At 44.7% G+C, this 15,259-nt stretch overlaps 1 protein-coding gene across 1 annotated transcript in view; it reads left to right on the top strand.

The window, feature by feature from the left end:
• Nucleotides 1-15,259, top strand: part of BRINP1 (BMP/retinoic acid inducible neural specific 1) — an 86,498-nt gene that overhangs the window by 45,287 nt on the left and 25,952 nt on the right. Inside the window, exon 3 of the mRNA XM_057405894.1 lies at nucleotides 14,244-14,434. Within this exon, the coding sequence (XP_057261877.1) occupies nucleotides 14,244-14,434 (191 nt within the window). The remainder of the gene's footprint in view (nucleotides 1-14,243; nucleotides 14,435-15,259) is intronic.

The following is a 15,259-nucleotide window of genomic DNA, read 5'->3' as shown; positions in this document are numbered from 1 at the left end:
GCCACGGATATAATCCGTGGAACACAAACATGATTTTATAATATGCTTTCTATGCAGCCAGGATAAAATGCCAAAGAGAATCAGAAGACAATCAGTCAGTGAAACTCTGCGCTGCTGATGAGAGCGCTGTTTGTGATGGTTCAGCACCCAGGAAGATTGAGGCTTTAAATGCAGCCACCACCTGCCCTTCCAAACATGGGGCAAGGAGAGATGGGCAGGCAGGGAACGAGGCTCAGGGAAGGGGGAATACCCGGTACAGCTCCTGTTCGGAATAAGCTAAAGCAGGAGCAATACCAGAGCCGCAAAAAGACACCTTAGTACGGAGCCACTGCTTCTTATACCTGGACATCAGCAAATTAGCCAGGAGCTGGGCTTTGTGAGAGGAGCAGAACAAACGGGTCTGCTGCAGAGCCAGCATTTGACATAAACATGCACTTATTGTGAAGGCCTCTGGGTGATGCTCTTGCACAGGGTCATATAATTGATTCCTCCCGCTGGAGGCAGCTTTAAGACACTTCTACCCCCCAGTATCAGGCTTGCAACAGCCCCTGCAGTGGACAAGTTGAAGTTTACTTTAGGTTCTGCATCCTGCCACAAGAATATAGTCTGTAGGATGCTAAATCTGTGCTGCTCAGCTCAATGCAGCAGCTGGGGGAGAGGAAAAAGAAAATGAGGGCTGGGAAACATGAAGAAGGAAAGGAATTCCACCAAAGAGCAGGAGAAAGAAGAAAAGTGAGTGCCTTGCTGCAGAGGGGAGTGCTAAAAAGCATTCTGCTGCTCGGAGAAGGTAGGGATGTAGCCCAGGGATAATTACGTAGCCCATGGTGAGGAGGCATGGGTTTCTTCCCCTTCTTCCTGATACTTCCTTGGGCACTGGAAGTTGTGATGTTCCTATTCAGTAGCAGGAAACAGTAGAACCAGCTCTCTACCAGACTGCACAGATATATATAGTTATTTATTTTTCTCCAGTAAGAGTTGGGGGATTCATACTCGCTTTTTTCCTGTCTCCTTTAAGTACTCCAGGCTTGAGTCATATAATTGTATAACTCACAACTTCCATTAAAAAGAAAATAAGAGTAGGCTGTCTTTTAGGATTGCAAAGAAAAGCCAGAAAATATGAGTCTTTAAATCTTAAACCCCAGAAGACAAATAAACAGCAGTGCAGATATTGTTGTTTTGTTCAGTAGATAAATATATACATATGCATGTGCTTCAAAATGCTGGGGTCCAGTTCATTATGCCTGAACAGAGGCTCAGATGTGCAATAGAACATAATCCTTCATTCAGCCATATGTGTGGCTTTCGTTAGCATAGGAGATGATGCTTTTACTTTGCCCAGTCCTCACTCCATAAAATAGATATGAAGGGAGTTCTCCTGCAGCATCTGATCCCCCCAGACTGTTTCCAGTATCTTTCCTTGGGGAGATCATGACTTTAACTTAACACATATAAAAAAGCCTACCATGAAAGAAAGCACAGGCAAGAAGGGAAGAACCAGCCCCACAGACACTCCCACCCAGACTCAGCAAAGGATTCCTGAACCACGATGAAAGTGTAAAGCAGATACCTACTAAGCCAAAATGAAAACCAGAGATCTAAAAGTCCTTTTTAAGAATAACCCCCTTTACCCTCTGTTTCACTCCTTACTAAACTTAAAACCCCCTCCCCACACAGCTGAGCTCATTCTCCCCTAAATACACTTTGAATGGTGAGGTTATAAATCTCTGCAGCTGGCCCTATCTTGCCCCATAGGAGGGAGTTTTGTATTCAGGGGAAAGGGACTATGCCCTTTGTTTAGCAGCAGGACTCAGTTCCTGCCCGTAACCATAAGTTTGGGTGGAGGAGTGTAACCCTGCTTACAGCTTAGGAATCTGCTGGGCTTTGGCACTGCTTTTGCTCGTGGGGTTGGATGCTGCTTGCACTAAAGAAGGTTTTACTCTTAACTTCTTCAAGACCTGAATTTCATACCCGGACTTTAGCACGTGAGTGGATTTTACCACTTTAGTAGCTGAATTGAGTGACTTGTGCTCTGTGCATGTTGTGGGGCAGTTTTCACGTAGTACCCTTTCACTGAGCTCCCTCCAATATGCAGCAGATTTTATGCCCACAGCATATGCCCCTTTCAGCTATTTAAGATGTATTTGAGGCTTAGTTAAGAAAGGTGGCCTTTTTTTCCATAGAATCACAGAATGTATCGGGTTGGAAGGGACCTTAAAGCTCACCCAGTTCCAAACCCTTCCCATGGGCAGGGACACCTTCCACTAGAGGATATTGCTCCAAGCCCCTGTGTCCAACCTGGCCTTTTTTACACTAGAAGAGTCTCCTGGCTATGCTATATTCATAACACTGCAGGAATTCAGACAGGCACAACCTGCAGTGGTACAGATTAGCATTGCTGGAGGCCTTGGAGCTCTTCAGCCTTTTCTCCAAGACTATCTGGCATGTTCTTTGCTGAACGTGTTGAACACAACAGTCAACAATCAACACAACCTTCCCAAAGGAAGTGGTTTGCATTTCATTAAATTGATTTCAGTGTCTTTGGGGTCCTATTACCTCATAGACGATAAATGCTGGGCTGTGCAGTGGATCCTTCTCACTTTTGCTATAGGTAAGGTTCAACACCAACTGTGGCAAGGCTCTAACTCATTCCATGTTTTTCCACGGCTTGCACATGGCTCTGGTGTCTTCTCAAAGGGTTGGGGTTTGGGAATCTATGCGTGGTGGTTTTGATGGGTGCGTACTTCTGCTCTGTGACTCTTGGGTTGTGTTTGTACATTCCCATCGCCACCCTTAGCCTTACTGACTGTGATGGGGAAATGGCAGGCAGAGAGAACCCTGAGCACAGGCTAAATGGGCAGCAAATTTAGCCTTGACCCCACCATCTCCTTTAGTCCTTGCTCATGAAATGCTTTGGCCTCTGGGTTAATTTTGTCTGTGATTGTCCTTTATGCTGGATCTCTTCCTTGGAGAAGTTGTACATCTCCTGCTACCTTCAACAAGTGATAGCTTCTCTGTCTACAATGACACATTTAAAAGTGCTTTGAGAACCATGCATCAAAGTCACAACTAACAGCTAAGGGAAACGTGACTCATGACTGGGAAATTGCTAAGCATGTGCGTGAACAACCAAGTGCTTCACAAACAAACCCAGCAAACAAAAGGATTTGCAGTCACTACTCCCTGTTCCCTGGATAGGACAGGGCAAAAAGAAAGCTTTTCCTTACTGTTGCACAAAAAACATGGTTATCTTTTTATTGCAGCCCACTTTGCAACATGCAAAGAGACTGCCTTTCTTCAGGAGGTTGTGAGTTTGGATTTTACTGTAGTCTTTTTATTGCCTCCATCAAAACATGTCTGAGTTGGAAATGGCATGACTAGGAATGAAAATTAAATACATCAAACCTGATTCTTTTTGAAATGAGGGGTTTGAGCAACCAGGGAATGTTCAAGGCTTTCTCACTGCTTGTGTTCAGGGTTGGGTTTTTTTTTTTCCTAAAGCGGGCTGTAGTCTGAGGAAATGGGTCACCTTTTTCCTAGAGAAAATTTCTTCCATTTTACTGTAACTCTGAAATGGCACAGGCTTTTGGGGACAGAGTTTGGGGTTTTGTCAGTCTTGAACAAAGCACAAATGTCTCTCATTATGGATGGCTTGAATTTTGCTGCTGTTATACTCTGCAGCCTAATTATTTCAGCTCTTCACCTCTTACCTTCTGCCCTTTGACAGTAATTTCAGGCCCAGTCACCATCTGAATCCTATCCCAAGAGGGGACAGTCTCTGCATATACCAGCTGTGTATATCCCTGCTTGCTGGATGTCACTGTTAAAATAGCAGCCCTTGGTGAACGGCCTGAACCGAACAGCACAGCTTGAAAACCAAAAGGCTCTTGAGCCACAGCTCTTAAGGTAAAGGCACAGAAATGGATGAGGAAACATGAGAGGAAACCAGGTTTCTCCTAAATCAACTTGAAGGAAATGTCACAACTATAGGAATAAAGTAGAAAGTGTCAGTGTGAGAAAGGACTGGGGTTTTATGATGTCAAAACACTTTTTCTTCACTTGCATTTAGACTTCCACCATGTACTTGTGAATGCACTATTGCTTGCAGCAGCATGGGTGATGAAGCTTGCTAGTCCTCATCACATCTCCTGAGTTATTCTGAGGCTGTGACCATGTGTTGGATCTAGGTATGGCTTGAGGAGCAGGCAGTGATGGGTCTGTCCCATTGCATCTCAGCAGGCCATGATTTCCCTCCACGCTCTCTACATGCAGCCTGCATCATGCCCTTCCATCTGAAGGATATTCACTGGCAGGGCAGGTTATGGATGCCTTCACTTCACTTAACCTGGACCAAAGTCTCTCATGTGGCCTGCAGCAACAGATCCCTGATGTAAACAGGTGGCTTTGCCAACTGCTGAAGTCTTTAGGCATCCAAGCCACCCACCAGCACCAGCCTTACATGATCACTTATGTCTCCATCAGCTGAGAATGACTCAGGGGCAAGGGGATGAGTGAGATGGGACAGCTTTCCCATTTTCCCATCACTGCCTGTCCTTGCTGAGCCCGCAAGCGTGGTAGCTGTGCCCAGGTGGCTCTGCCAGGATGGCCTTGAGGGCAGAGTAGGGGATAGGAGGGGCTTTGTATTTAAACATCACTTTTCTCGTTTCCTCCTGAAACCAGTGAATTTGAGCCTTTGCCAAGTGAGCAGCACAACTGACCAGAGGGAGGGTGATGTCTCCATTTCCTAAGAACAGTTCAAGTTTTGAAACATGGCTCCATGCTGTGTTGGAGGAAAGGATTGTGCTTTTGGAGTTAAAAAAGGGTAATCAAGGCTAAATTCCTGATACTTGCTCTCCCAGCATTGATAAATGCTGTGCTTCATTTGCCAGTTGAGCAGTAGCCAGGTACCCTTGCCTGTAATGTGAGAAATTAAGGTTCAAGTCCACATTTCTCACAGTTATTTCATCTGAGCTGGCTGTGAATCATGATAAGTCAAGAGCAAAGCTTGGGGTTATAGTGTCAAGGGCTGAGGTTATCAGCTTGCTACAGCTAAAAGGCAAAAAAGCCTGTAGTCCACACACCTATATCTTCAGGAAGTAAAGCAAGTTCAAATTAATGAAATTACTTGTTCCAAATCAAGTTCTTGTTATAGCCTTTTATTTGTGCTGCTGTGTTCATACGAAGACTGATAGGCAGTGAATATAATGACGAATTTTGGGGCAGGGGTCCATGGAGTAAAGAGTGCTCACCATGACTTAGCATGGGACAGTCCTCCGCTATGAGATTTTAGGTGCACTATAAATGAAAGCCTTTCTGCTAGTCTTGCATTTTAAGCTTGCTTTTAGAAGTAACAGGTTTAAATGCTTTCATGTACTACTTACCCATAGGAAGAGGGAGTTTAAACTTCAGGAGTTTAATCCTCCAACCTACTAGAGTCCAAAACCACCAATGTGAAAAGGTCTCTCTTGGTTATCTCACCCTCTTGTATCTTACCTTCTCTTCCAACCTGTTGTTGGCTAAAAGCAATTGACTGATGTATGCCATGAGCTCTCTAGACAAGGACTCTGTGTCGAGTAAAGCAGTGCACAAGAAGGGAAATGGAAGAAGTGTGGAGAAGAGAACCTGAGATCATACAGATTATCCCAGGTTTCCTCAAAACTCTCTAAAATTCCTTCAGTGAATCATGTTGCTTATTCCATCTGTTGCTTCAAGTGTTGTTCTTTGAAAGCAGCTTCTTGACAGCTCCTTGACTTCCCAGCATCTGCGTGATCCTGAATTCTGAGTCAAACTCATAGAAATCTAAATCCAGGAGATCATGCTATGAAAATGCCAGTGCTGTTGTAATCACAACTACAGAACCCAGAATGCCTGGTTCATAAATGTGTTTCTCTAGGCTAGCTCAGGTATTTTCATGGGGAATTGGTCTGGCTGTATCTCTTGTGATTTTTACCCTGATTCATAGTGAAGGAATGGGTGTCTCTATTGTCCGTTGCAGTGCTTGGAGCACAGGACCCTGCAGCCTATTAGAATAGCTTCCTCAGTAGCTTAATAAACCATGTCTGGTTTAGGTAAGCTTTTAGGATGAAAACAGCAACAGGACAGAACATTTCCTCTTGCTGATAATGTTTGTTAAGCTGCAGCAGTGCTAACAATGCTGGGAGCTCTTGTAGACATGTCACTCCAGCTTCCAGCAGCTGGTATCAACCACGATGTAAATGGTAGTGGATTAGAAGTGCCTTCAGCCCAAAACTCAAACCAGCTGAAATGGTGTTAACAGTAATGGGAACCACTTAAAGCAAGTCTCCAAGGGTGGACAAGGCTCAAGTAGGCTGATGTTGGAAAGGGTGTCTCTAGAGCCTAGGGTGGGTGCTTTTTTTGCAATGAAATCTGCCCAAAGAACACTATGGGGAAAGTTGAGTGGAATAAATGTCCCACAAGTAGGTTGCATTGTAACTGAAGGGTGGGAAGAAAGGGAATTTAGCAGCTGGCTTGGGTGAAATGTGATAACAGATGAATAGATGTGAGATGAAGGTAGCTGGTGAGTTAGCACAGTAAATTCTAAACTTCAGAGTAATCTGAGGCTGCATAAACATGTAACTTGAAGATGACTGATTGGTTCAGGGGGTAGTAACCTACTCTACCACGTTTGCCTGTGATTGATCACAATGTTGCTGTGTTCAGGTTTGAAGTCAGAGCTAGGAATCGTAGCCATGGCCTGGCCATGATCAAATTTAATAATAAGCAACCTTTGCAATGATCAGATTTAATGGCCTGTCTCTTAACTTGTACTTACCTGTGCTGAATCACTCTGCTTTGACTCTCTAGTAATACATTTATTCCAGCTTCATCTTTTTTTAAACAAATCAATGTTCTCAGCACCCAACAATTACATGTTGCCTCCCAAGAGAGACAAATGTAGTCCTATCCTAAGCAAGAACACAAGACTCAGAGTCACGTCTGCCTGATTGGTTTTTAATTCAGTGCTGGAACAATCTGTTTACCTGATGCTTTCAAGGGCACAGGAAATCCTCCTAACTTTGAAGTCATTTCTTATTACTTCTTGCAAACTTCAGGTCATTCTGGATCTACTACTTGTCCCCCCTCACCTTCTATGGAAATAAACCCTAGAACCCTCCAAGTTTTCAACCATAGTTCATGTTTTTAAGGAAAATATTAGAGATGAAAACTCTGTTTGTAGCAGGAAAATCCAAAGGGATGAAATTACAGCCTAGAAAAAGGGAAGTAGTGAGGTTTCAGACACCTCAGACCAACACCAAACACATGGCCAAAGCATGTAGACCAAGGGGAAGAAACCACAACAAAAGATTCATCTATTGTCCTTTGCAAGCAGTGAGGTGAAGGAGCAAGTAGTTCAAAAGCAGTGTTTTATCAGCCCTGTGATTGAGTGATCCAAACACTGATAGTCTTCTCCTTGGGTTCGGTCTTATCACAGCAAATGTCCTTATAGAAGTAAAACTGCTGCAGCCAGCACAGCATTTATCAATAGATCAATAGTCAATTTATTTATCTTATTCACCTGCCAGCTGTCATCTGCTTGCCTGTCTGCTTGCCTGCTTGTTAAGCTGAAAGCCTGACAGCATTTTGCATAAGTGATTCCTTTTTCATATTTCTCTGAAATTAGATTTCGGTGAGGGATTTTTTTTCCTCTCTCTTTTATGGCAGAGCTTCAGCCTCTAATTTGGAACTAGTTTGGATCTACGGACTGGAGTTTTCTTAAATAGATTAGGGGGGATGAGTGCCAAACCCTCACAGGAAACTAATTCTTGTAGGTCCTTTGAAAAGCTCAGCTTTGAAGACTGGCTTCTTCATGCTGGCCTAGTTAGAGAGGAGGCCAAACTGCAGAGGAAACTGCTAAAGGAATATCACACCGTTCAGCCTGGGGCTGTCTGGCATTTTGAGGGCACAGACTAGAAATAAACCATCACTGACCCCATCATAATCACAGATACACACCCCCCCTTACAGACACATTAAGGCAGCTCTGGCAGTAAAAGATAAGCATTATAGTGCTGTTGTCATGCTCATATCCTGCCCCGATGGTGTTGTTTGCAGAGTCAAGGGCTCACAGTAACCTGGAAGAGCTATCACCCTGAGGACTGGAGATAACTATTCCTTTGTGCAGCCTATGATCAGGACAATTGGGCTAAGAAAAAGAAAGACAAAGACTTCCAAACCAACTGCTTTGTTGTAGCAGCACCCGGAATGATTCTGGAAGACATTGGGCCAAGTTTCTGGTGTGAATACAAAACTTGCTTTTTACCTGGGCAAGGCTTAAAATCTGTTTTGCTTCACATTCATTCTAACGGCTAATAACACTTGTTTGCAGTGCACATAGGGGTGTCTGAAAATGTCTGTCTTGACGATTGTGAGATGCTTGGATGAAAAGAAGGTGCAGAGACATGCCTAGGCACATGCTCTTGTATATACACCAAACGCCAAGACAGCAAGAAGGCTCTTGGAGTTCTCTGTCTCTGGCTGGGGATCGTAGTGACAGCAGAGTCAATAATGTGCGCAATATGCCAGGTAGAGGACATTGGGATGTTTGTATCTTGTGCTGTCACTGAAGAGGGTGCTGCCTTTGGAGAGGCTCTGTCTGCTCATCACCTACGGGAGCTGTTGATGGCGTTTCAGCTGCGATCTATAAGAAAGATAAGTGCTGAACAGAAAGGAGCTGCTGCCTTTTCCTTGCCCAGTTCCCAGGGAGCGCTAGGGCTGCTGCTGTTTGCTCAGTGTGCACTGTGATTGGGATGCACTGACTGCCCTGCAGGCAGCCCATCCAGCATCAGGAGGTGCTGGGGTGTTCCAGTCAGCATGACAGCTACAGGCTTTGCTCAGTGCCATCCTATTCTGCTTTTTCCCTTTTCAAACAGACTCTGTCTCGAGCATTGTTTAATGCATTTCATTTCTTTCTGGTTTCGAGTGCCAGCCCCTGAGGTCTGTGCTGAACTTGTTTGTTCACTCACATACTTTAGTTGTCTTGGCCATTTGAAAACGGGGAATTTAATTTGCTCTGATGGCCTCTCTCTTTCAGACTTCCCTCCCTGGGTAGCGATGCTCATGCCCTTGGACTCTCCTCATCTCTCTGCTGGTGCAGCAGTGGTTCTGGGTGATGCACCCATTCCAGGCTTTTGGCTTTTCCTCCCTTTTCAGTATTTTCTCCTGCTTTTTCCTGTTTCCCTGGAGGAGTCATAGTGACACTGAGACAACCCTGGTGGCCCCCTCTCTCTGATGTGTATGGCCTTGATGCAAACTATGAAGGGGCAAGCATTTTCTCAGCTATAGCCATATACAAATAAACCATCCCCTTACTGTTACAGGGAGGAAGGGCTGAAATATGCATTTCCTGAGGCAGTACTTCATCCTTATATTTCCTCTCCTTTCCCCCTTTTGGCATTAGCACCACCTACCCTTTCCAGCCATTAGAAGAGTCGACTCTTCAGTGCTTTCACCAGAAGAGAGCAGACTCTCCTCTGCTGACCTGGAATGCATTTGCCTGGGCACACTCCACATTAGTATGGGCTGTCTACACTGGCGAGACATTAGAGCATAAACATCTGCCTCTCCCCCCACTATTCAGACGTTAGGTCATAGTTTCTCCTTATCCCATCTCTGCATCAGAGATACAGACTCTTCCTCCTCCTTGCTAAGAGGTTTATCATCTCTCCAAAGCCCTTAAAAGCTTCCCCACTGGCAGACATTCAGGTCCTTGCTGGGGGTTTCCCCTGAGGGTCAGGAGACTGTTCTAATCTTAACTGTATCATGGAGTGCCATCATAATCCTGGTCAAGTTTGGCAACTTCTTCACCGGGAGAATGAGCAACAGTGCACTGTTTGTCTTTATAAGTGCCTTGAGACCTGTAGAGGCTTCACCTGTGCTTCCCAGGCAGTGGCATCAAGACTGTGGTGTCCCTGATGGCACTGAGAAGCAATGACAGTGAAATGGGGTCTGAGAGTGATTTCTGAGAGGAAAGATTTCAATGCCTTTTTAGACACAACATCCCTGAATCCAAGGCCTTGGTAAATCATGCAAAGATTCCCAGATTGAAGGAATCAGTGGAGACAAATAAGAGTGCACTTGCCAGTGCCATGAACTCAGTTTGGGCCAATAGCAGCTGCTTCTGCAGGAAATGCAATTCAGTCCCGCATTGCAAGCTAATAGAAAACCTGTTCTTGGAGGTGTTTTATCACAGACTTCAGGAGTTACAGGTTGGATCATTCCAAAGGTCAGAGCTATACAGTTCACTGCAAATATACTTCACCTTTTTTACCACCTCAGTAATGCTAAGTAATTTCACTAGACATATCCATTAATGTTGTCTATTTTCTGCCACTCTCTACCACTGTCTTGACCTCAGGTGCATATTCCAGCACAGAGTTCTATAGGTTGTGTGGAAGATTGCTAATATTAAAGGCTTGCTTTCAATATACAGTCCTCTGGAACTGGGGAAGCCAAGCTTAAAGTGTATTTTTGGTCATTGATCAGGAAGCTCCACAATACCAGATCGTTTGCCTGAGCAATCCCAACCAAAGGAAGGATACGGCCAAATGTTATGCAAAACCTTGGAAAAAAGCTTGGAAAATATCACTAAATAAATTCAAATAATACATAAATTATAGGTAATGGCAACTGGCTCATGGATATTCTATGAGCAGAAGATAAACATCTAAGTTAGTTGCATAAATTATTCATCATAACGTATTTGCTCAGCTTTTCTCATCAGCTATGAAAGGCAGACATCCAAACGTTAGGAAAGTATAGCAGAACTGGGCTTTCACCTCAATGATATGCCCTAGGAGCAGGAAGCCCCAGGGAGGGGTGACATATGTAGGAAGTAAGGGGGAGCACAAGTTGTTTTAGATGTGGATTCTGCTAAAGGCTTCTCTTCTGCATGAACAGGGACTGGAATTGTCTCCTGGCACCAGGCAAGGCTGAAGATATGGCAATGATTTCTTTTGAACTCCTCCTTTTCCCTGCTGCCAGTGGTATAATCAGATGCTGTTGGACCTCATGTAAAAAAAGAACCCACTTCCCCTTTGAATACACCATTTACCATGTTTCCAGTCTCTATTCCTACCTTCTCCCATCTTCATTGTTCACTGCTTTCCTGTTTTACAGGAAGCAATAATTGTCTCTTTGCAGAGAAGCACAGATGGCATTTTTCCTATGTTTGCTAGTGATAATCTTTATGATAGGAACATGGGAATCTGTATTTATTATAAACCTTGCCTGTCTTTCAGCACTCAGATATACCTCTTCCCAGACCACTCCTTCCTTATGCGAAGAGGATTTCCTTGTATAGTTAGATCTGGGATTGCAACACAAATTGGGAATAAGAGCAACCTCTCTCTGTACTGTCAGACAGAAGCTATTTATCTTTACTTTTAAGGTTTTATCTGTCTCAAAAATCAAGTGTGGGACCCCCAAACATATCCCTTCCACACATTCTAAGTACTGGGATTGGACACTATTCTGGGATAGCAGATGAAACTCCCTATGTTCTACTCCATACAGTGAACACATTAGTGATGTACTGATTACCTGCAGACAACTTTGGAGCCAATGGGCTGTTTTCTCCACTCCTTGTAGTAAGATCCTGGTGTAAAGGTTATTTTTGGGTGGGTTTTTTGGCCTTTTTTGATGTTTTTTTTTAGTTAAAACCAGTGTTTCTGTGGATTTCAAGGTTTGACACTAATGGCTCTTTGGATGAGGAAAGAAGGGTGCTTTGTTTTGGCATTTTTACTTGCCTTACGAAAGCCTGGAAGCGACAGAGGGGGCTTTAGCTCAGGTGTAAAGAGGTATTTAAGTAACAAGCTGGCATTTTCCTATTTTAATGAATGCAGCTACTGCTGGGCAGCCTGGGGTGTTGTGGTGGGTGCAATCTAAATACATGCATAACTGCATTAAGTAAAACAACCTGATGCACACAAAGTAGGATCAACCTGGGGAGAAAAAGATCTGTTTTGGGATCCTGGCTTTGTAACTTAAAACATCTTCTAAATCTGCCTGCTTACCAGGTTCTCTACCTACAAACTGGGACTGCTGGTGCCGGGTGACACAATTTGATCAGAAATGCAACGTATTGTCAATCCTATTGAAATGGGTCAGACTGGGTGTCATGGATTAACTCACAGCACCAAAACAGGGTTGGGCAATAGCATCCCACTGAGAATACCAAGTCCAAGTGAAGGTTTCCAATTAGTTTTTTATTAATTCTTAGGTTACAACTTGAGCTGGGTGCCTCTGAAGAGGGACCTCTACTCCAACTCATGCCTCTCATACCTGTACCACCAGCACCCCTCCCCAAGTCCAGCCACATAATATTGGTCAGTCGTCTCTCATTTTCTTATGGGCTAGCCTTCTTCTGAAGGTACTTTGTTCTCTTGGAATTGTTTCCTTGGTCCTTGCCTTCTTTATCCCACTTGTATCTGCTAAATCCAGCTGGTTCTGTGTAAGCAGCATTAATTTCCTCATAGTTTACTCTCCATCAGCTTGTGCAGCCGAAGTCTTCAGCTGCTAATGTTAAGCTACTAATGCTAAACAGGACTATTCGGAGAGAATAGTTAATCTAATTTCTTCTCTAACACTGGGATAGAGTTCATTTTCCCATAGTAGCCAGTATGGGGCGATGTTTTAGTTTCGTGCTGGAAACAAAATTGCCAATCCAGCGATGTTTGTGCTGGAAACTGGTGCCAACCCCGGGATGTTTTGGTTCCTATGGAATCAGCGTTGCCAGCCCCGGGCTGTTGGGCTCCTGCTGAGCAGCGCTTGCACAGCCATTCACACAGCGCTGCTCTGCTCCTCGAACCCCATCAGGCAGCTGGGGGGGGCACAAGGGGTTGGGGGGGACGATGACACGCAGCCAGGACAGCTGATCCCAAATGACCAAAAGGGTATCCCCGACCATATGGAATCGTGCTCAGTGTATAGAGCTGGGGAAGAAGGAGAAAGGGGGGATGTTGGGAGTGATGGTGTTTGTCTTCCCAAGTCACTGTTACATATGGTAGAGCCCTGGTGTCCTGGGGATGTTGAGCACCTGCCTGACTATGGGAAGTGTGAATGGATTCCTTGGCTTGCTTTGCTTCTACTCTGTCTTTATCTCAACCCATGAGTTTTCTTGCTTTTACTCTTCTGATTCTTTCCCCCCTCCCACTGAAGGGGCAGTGAGCAAGTGACTGTGTGGGGCTCAGTTGCCAGCTGGGGTTAAACCCCAACACCTACGACTTAAAGCTTTGTCTTAAACCCGAGCTACAGGAATAAGTGAATGAAAAGTGACAGAGAAGCTTGTGACTTGATTATTTGGGAGAGAGCTTAAGATAGAGCAGGTGCATTGCAGGAGGGGAGTTATAAATAATATCCTTGCCTTTTAAGAAGGCCTTGCTCAATAGTTTTCAAATGACATTAACAGGCTTCTCACCTTTTAGGTGCTCAGCTGGTGATGTTTGAGGCCTGTCTTTTAGATCGCAGATGGGCAAGGTTTTCTCTAGGCATTTCCCTCTGTGTTGTTTCAGAATGGATACCTGCAATAAAGAGCTGCTTTTGCAAGCATCACTTTTTGCCCCCTAGTAACTCTCAGTTTAAAAGGAGGGATTTGAAAATCACTTTATTTGATTTACAAAAGGAAAGGAAGAAAACCAAAACCTCAATTTTCATCCTGGCCTCTGCTTATATCTGAATTGATCCTTTTAGGTTGTATTTCCGAATGATCTTTTGCTGTACTCCTGGTGCTGAAAGATTAAGATGCTTAGAGAAAGTGTTTCCTTTAGCTTTGCTTTGCAAAAGCATGCCACGAAGGCTTGTGGACACAGGAGTATAGCAGTGATCAGATTGGGCTAGATCTGCAGTCTAACTGATAAGCTTTTCTGACCCAAACTAGGATTTACTGCTTTATGGAGAGGTTTAAGACCACAAAGTGAGTGTGGATGATAGGGCCAGCCTACTTCCTTTGCTGGAAGGGAAATGCAGCCCTTTTCCACACATCTCTGCAAACTCTGAGGCTACCTCCTCATCAGCCCAGACCCTGATCCTTAAAGTGTATTGTCATTGTGCAGTAATGTCTCTCCTTTCTCCTTCTCCTCACCCTTTCTCTTTGTCTAGCCATGTGTGTGTCCATGCGGGGATGTTCAACAGGATTGTCCCTTTCTCCCTCCTTTCCTGCCCCCGGTGGCTCTCCCTTCCCCTCCAGACTCAGAGCCTCACCCCTGTTGTGTTCCTATGTTGTCGCATAGGGAGTTTGCCCGTTGGAAGGTGAGGAACACAGCCATCGAGCGGAGGGACCTGCTCCACAATCCACTGCCCCTGATGCCTGAGTTTCAGAGGAGCATCCGTCTCCTGGGCAGGAGACCCACCACGCAGCAGTTCATCGATACCATCATCAAAAAGTACGGCACCCACATCCTCATCTCTGCCACCCTGGGAGGTAGGTGGCAACCTGGGCGGCTTCCTCACATGGGTGGTGGGGTGGTGAAGGCATTGGGCAGCACCTACAAAGCACCTTGGAGGATGGTTGGTAGCATGGAGCCAGGATGCAGCTCCAGCAGCTGAAGCCTGTCCCATGGTGGGAGCATCCCTGGAGTAGAAATAGCCTTTGCAAATGAATTCACAATGTGATGTGTGTGCATTCAGCATCTGTGGTACGTGTGCACTGGTGCTCCTCTGACAACAGCGTGTGTGTACCGGTGTGTGTCAAGATAAACTTGCTTCATTTAGCTGCAAAGCCTGTCTGTCATTCCTGCTCCTCTGTCCTTCATTTGACAATAGGATGTGTGATCCCTCTCCTTTTTCTTTCCAGAATGAACCCAAATTTAGGGGGAAAATCATCTTTTCTTGCTGGAACTGGAGGAATTTTAAACAGCTCCAGGAAGAGGGAGTTCAAGGAGTTGGGCAGGGAATGTGTGCAGCCAGAAAGGCCTGTGCTGAATACATAAGTGAGCACAGTAATGTGGGGTAGGCTCTTGAAAAAACAATAGTTGAGTAAAACTCAGTGTATGTGCAAGGACTGCAGAGAGGCTTGTGTGTGCAAGTGGAATATGTCAGTGATGACATAAGATACAGTGCTGTAGGGCCATTAACCCATGAGTGTGCACTGCTATGGGTGCTGCACGAACATTTCAAGTACTGAGTATTGAAAACTAGGTGAAAAATAGCAGCTCCTTGATAGTTGCTGATTTTTCTTTATCTCTTGTGTTATTTTTGCCATTCTTTATCCCTTTGGGGTGTGTATTTAAATGCTTTTCTTTTGAGA

This window comes from Pezoporus wallicus, unplaced genomic scaffold (assembly GCF_028554395.1).
Source record: "Pezoporus wallicus isolate ANWC-B61680 ecotype Strahan unplaced genomic scaffold, APGP_CSIRO_Pwel_v1 contig_4684, whole genome shotgun sequence".
Taxonomy (NCBI): Eukaryota; Metazoa; Chordata; class Aves; order Psittaciformes; family Psittacidae; genus Pezoporus; species Pezoporus wallicus.
This window is presented reverse-complemented; position numbering and strand designations above follow the sequence as displayed.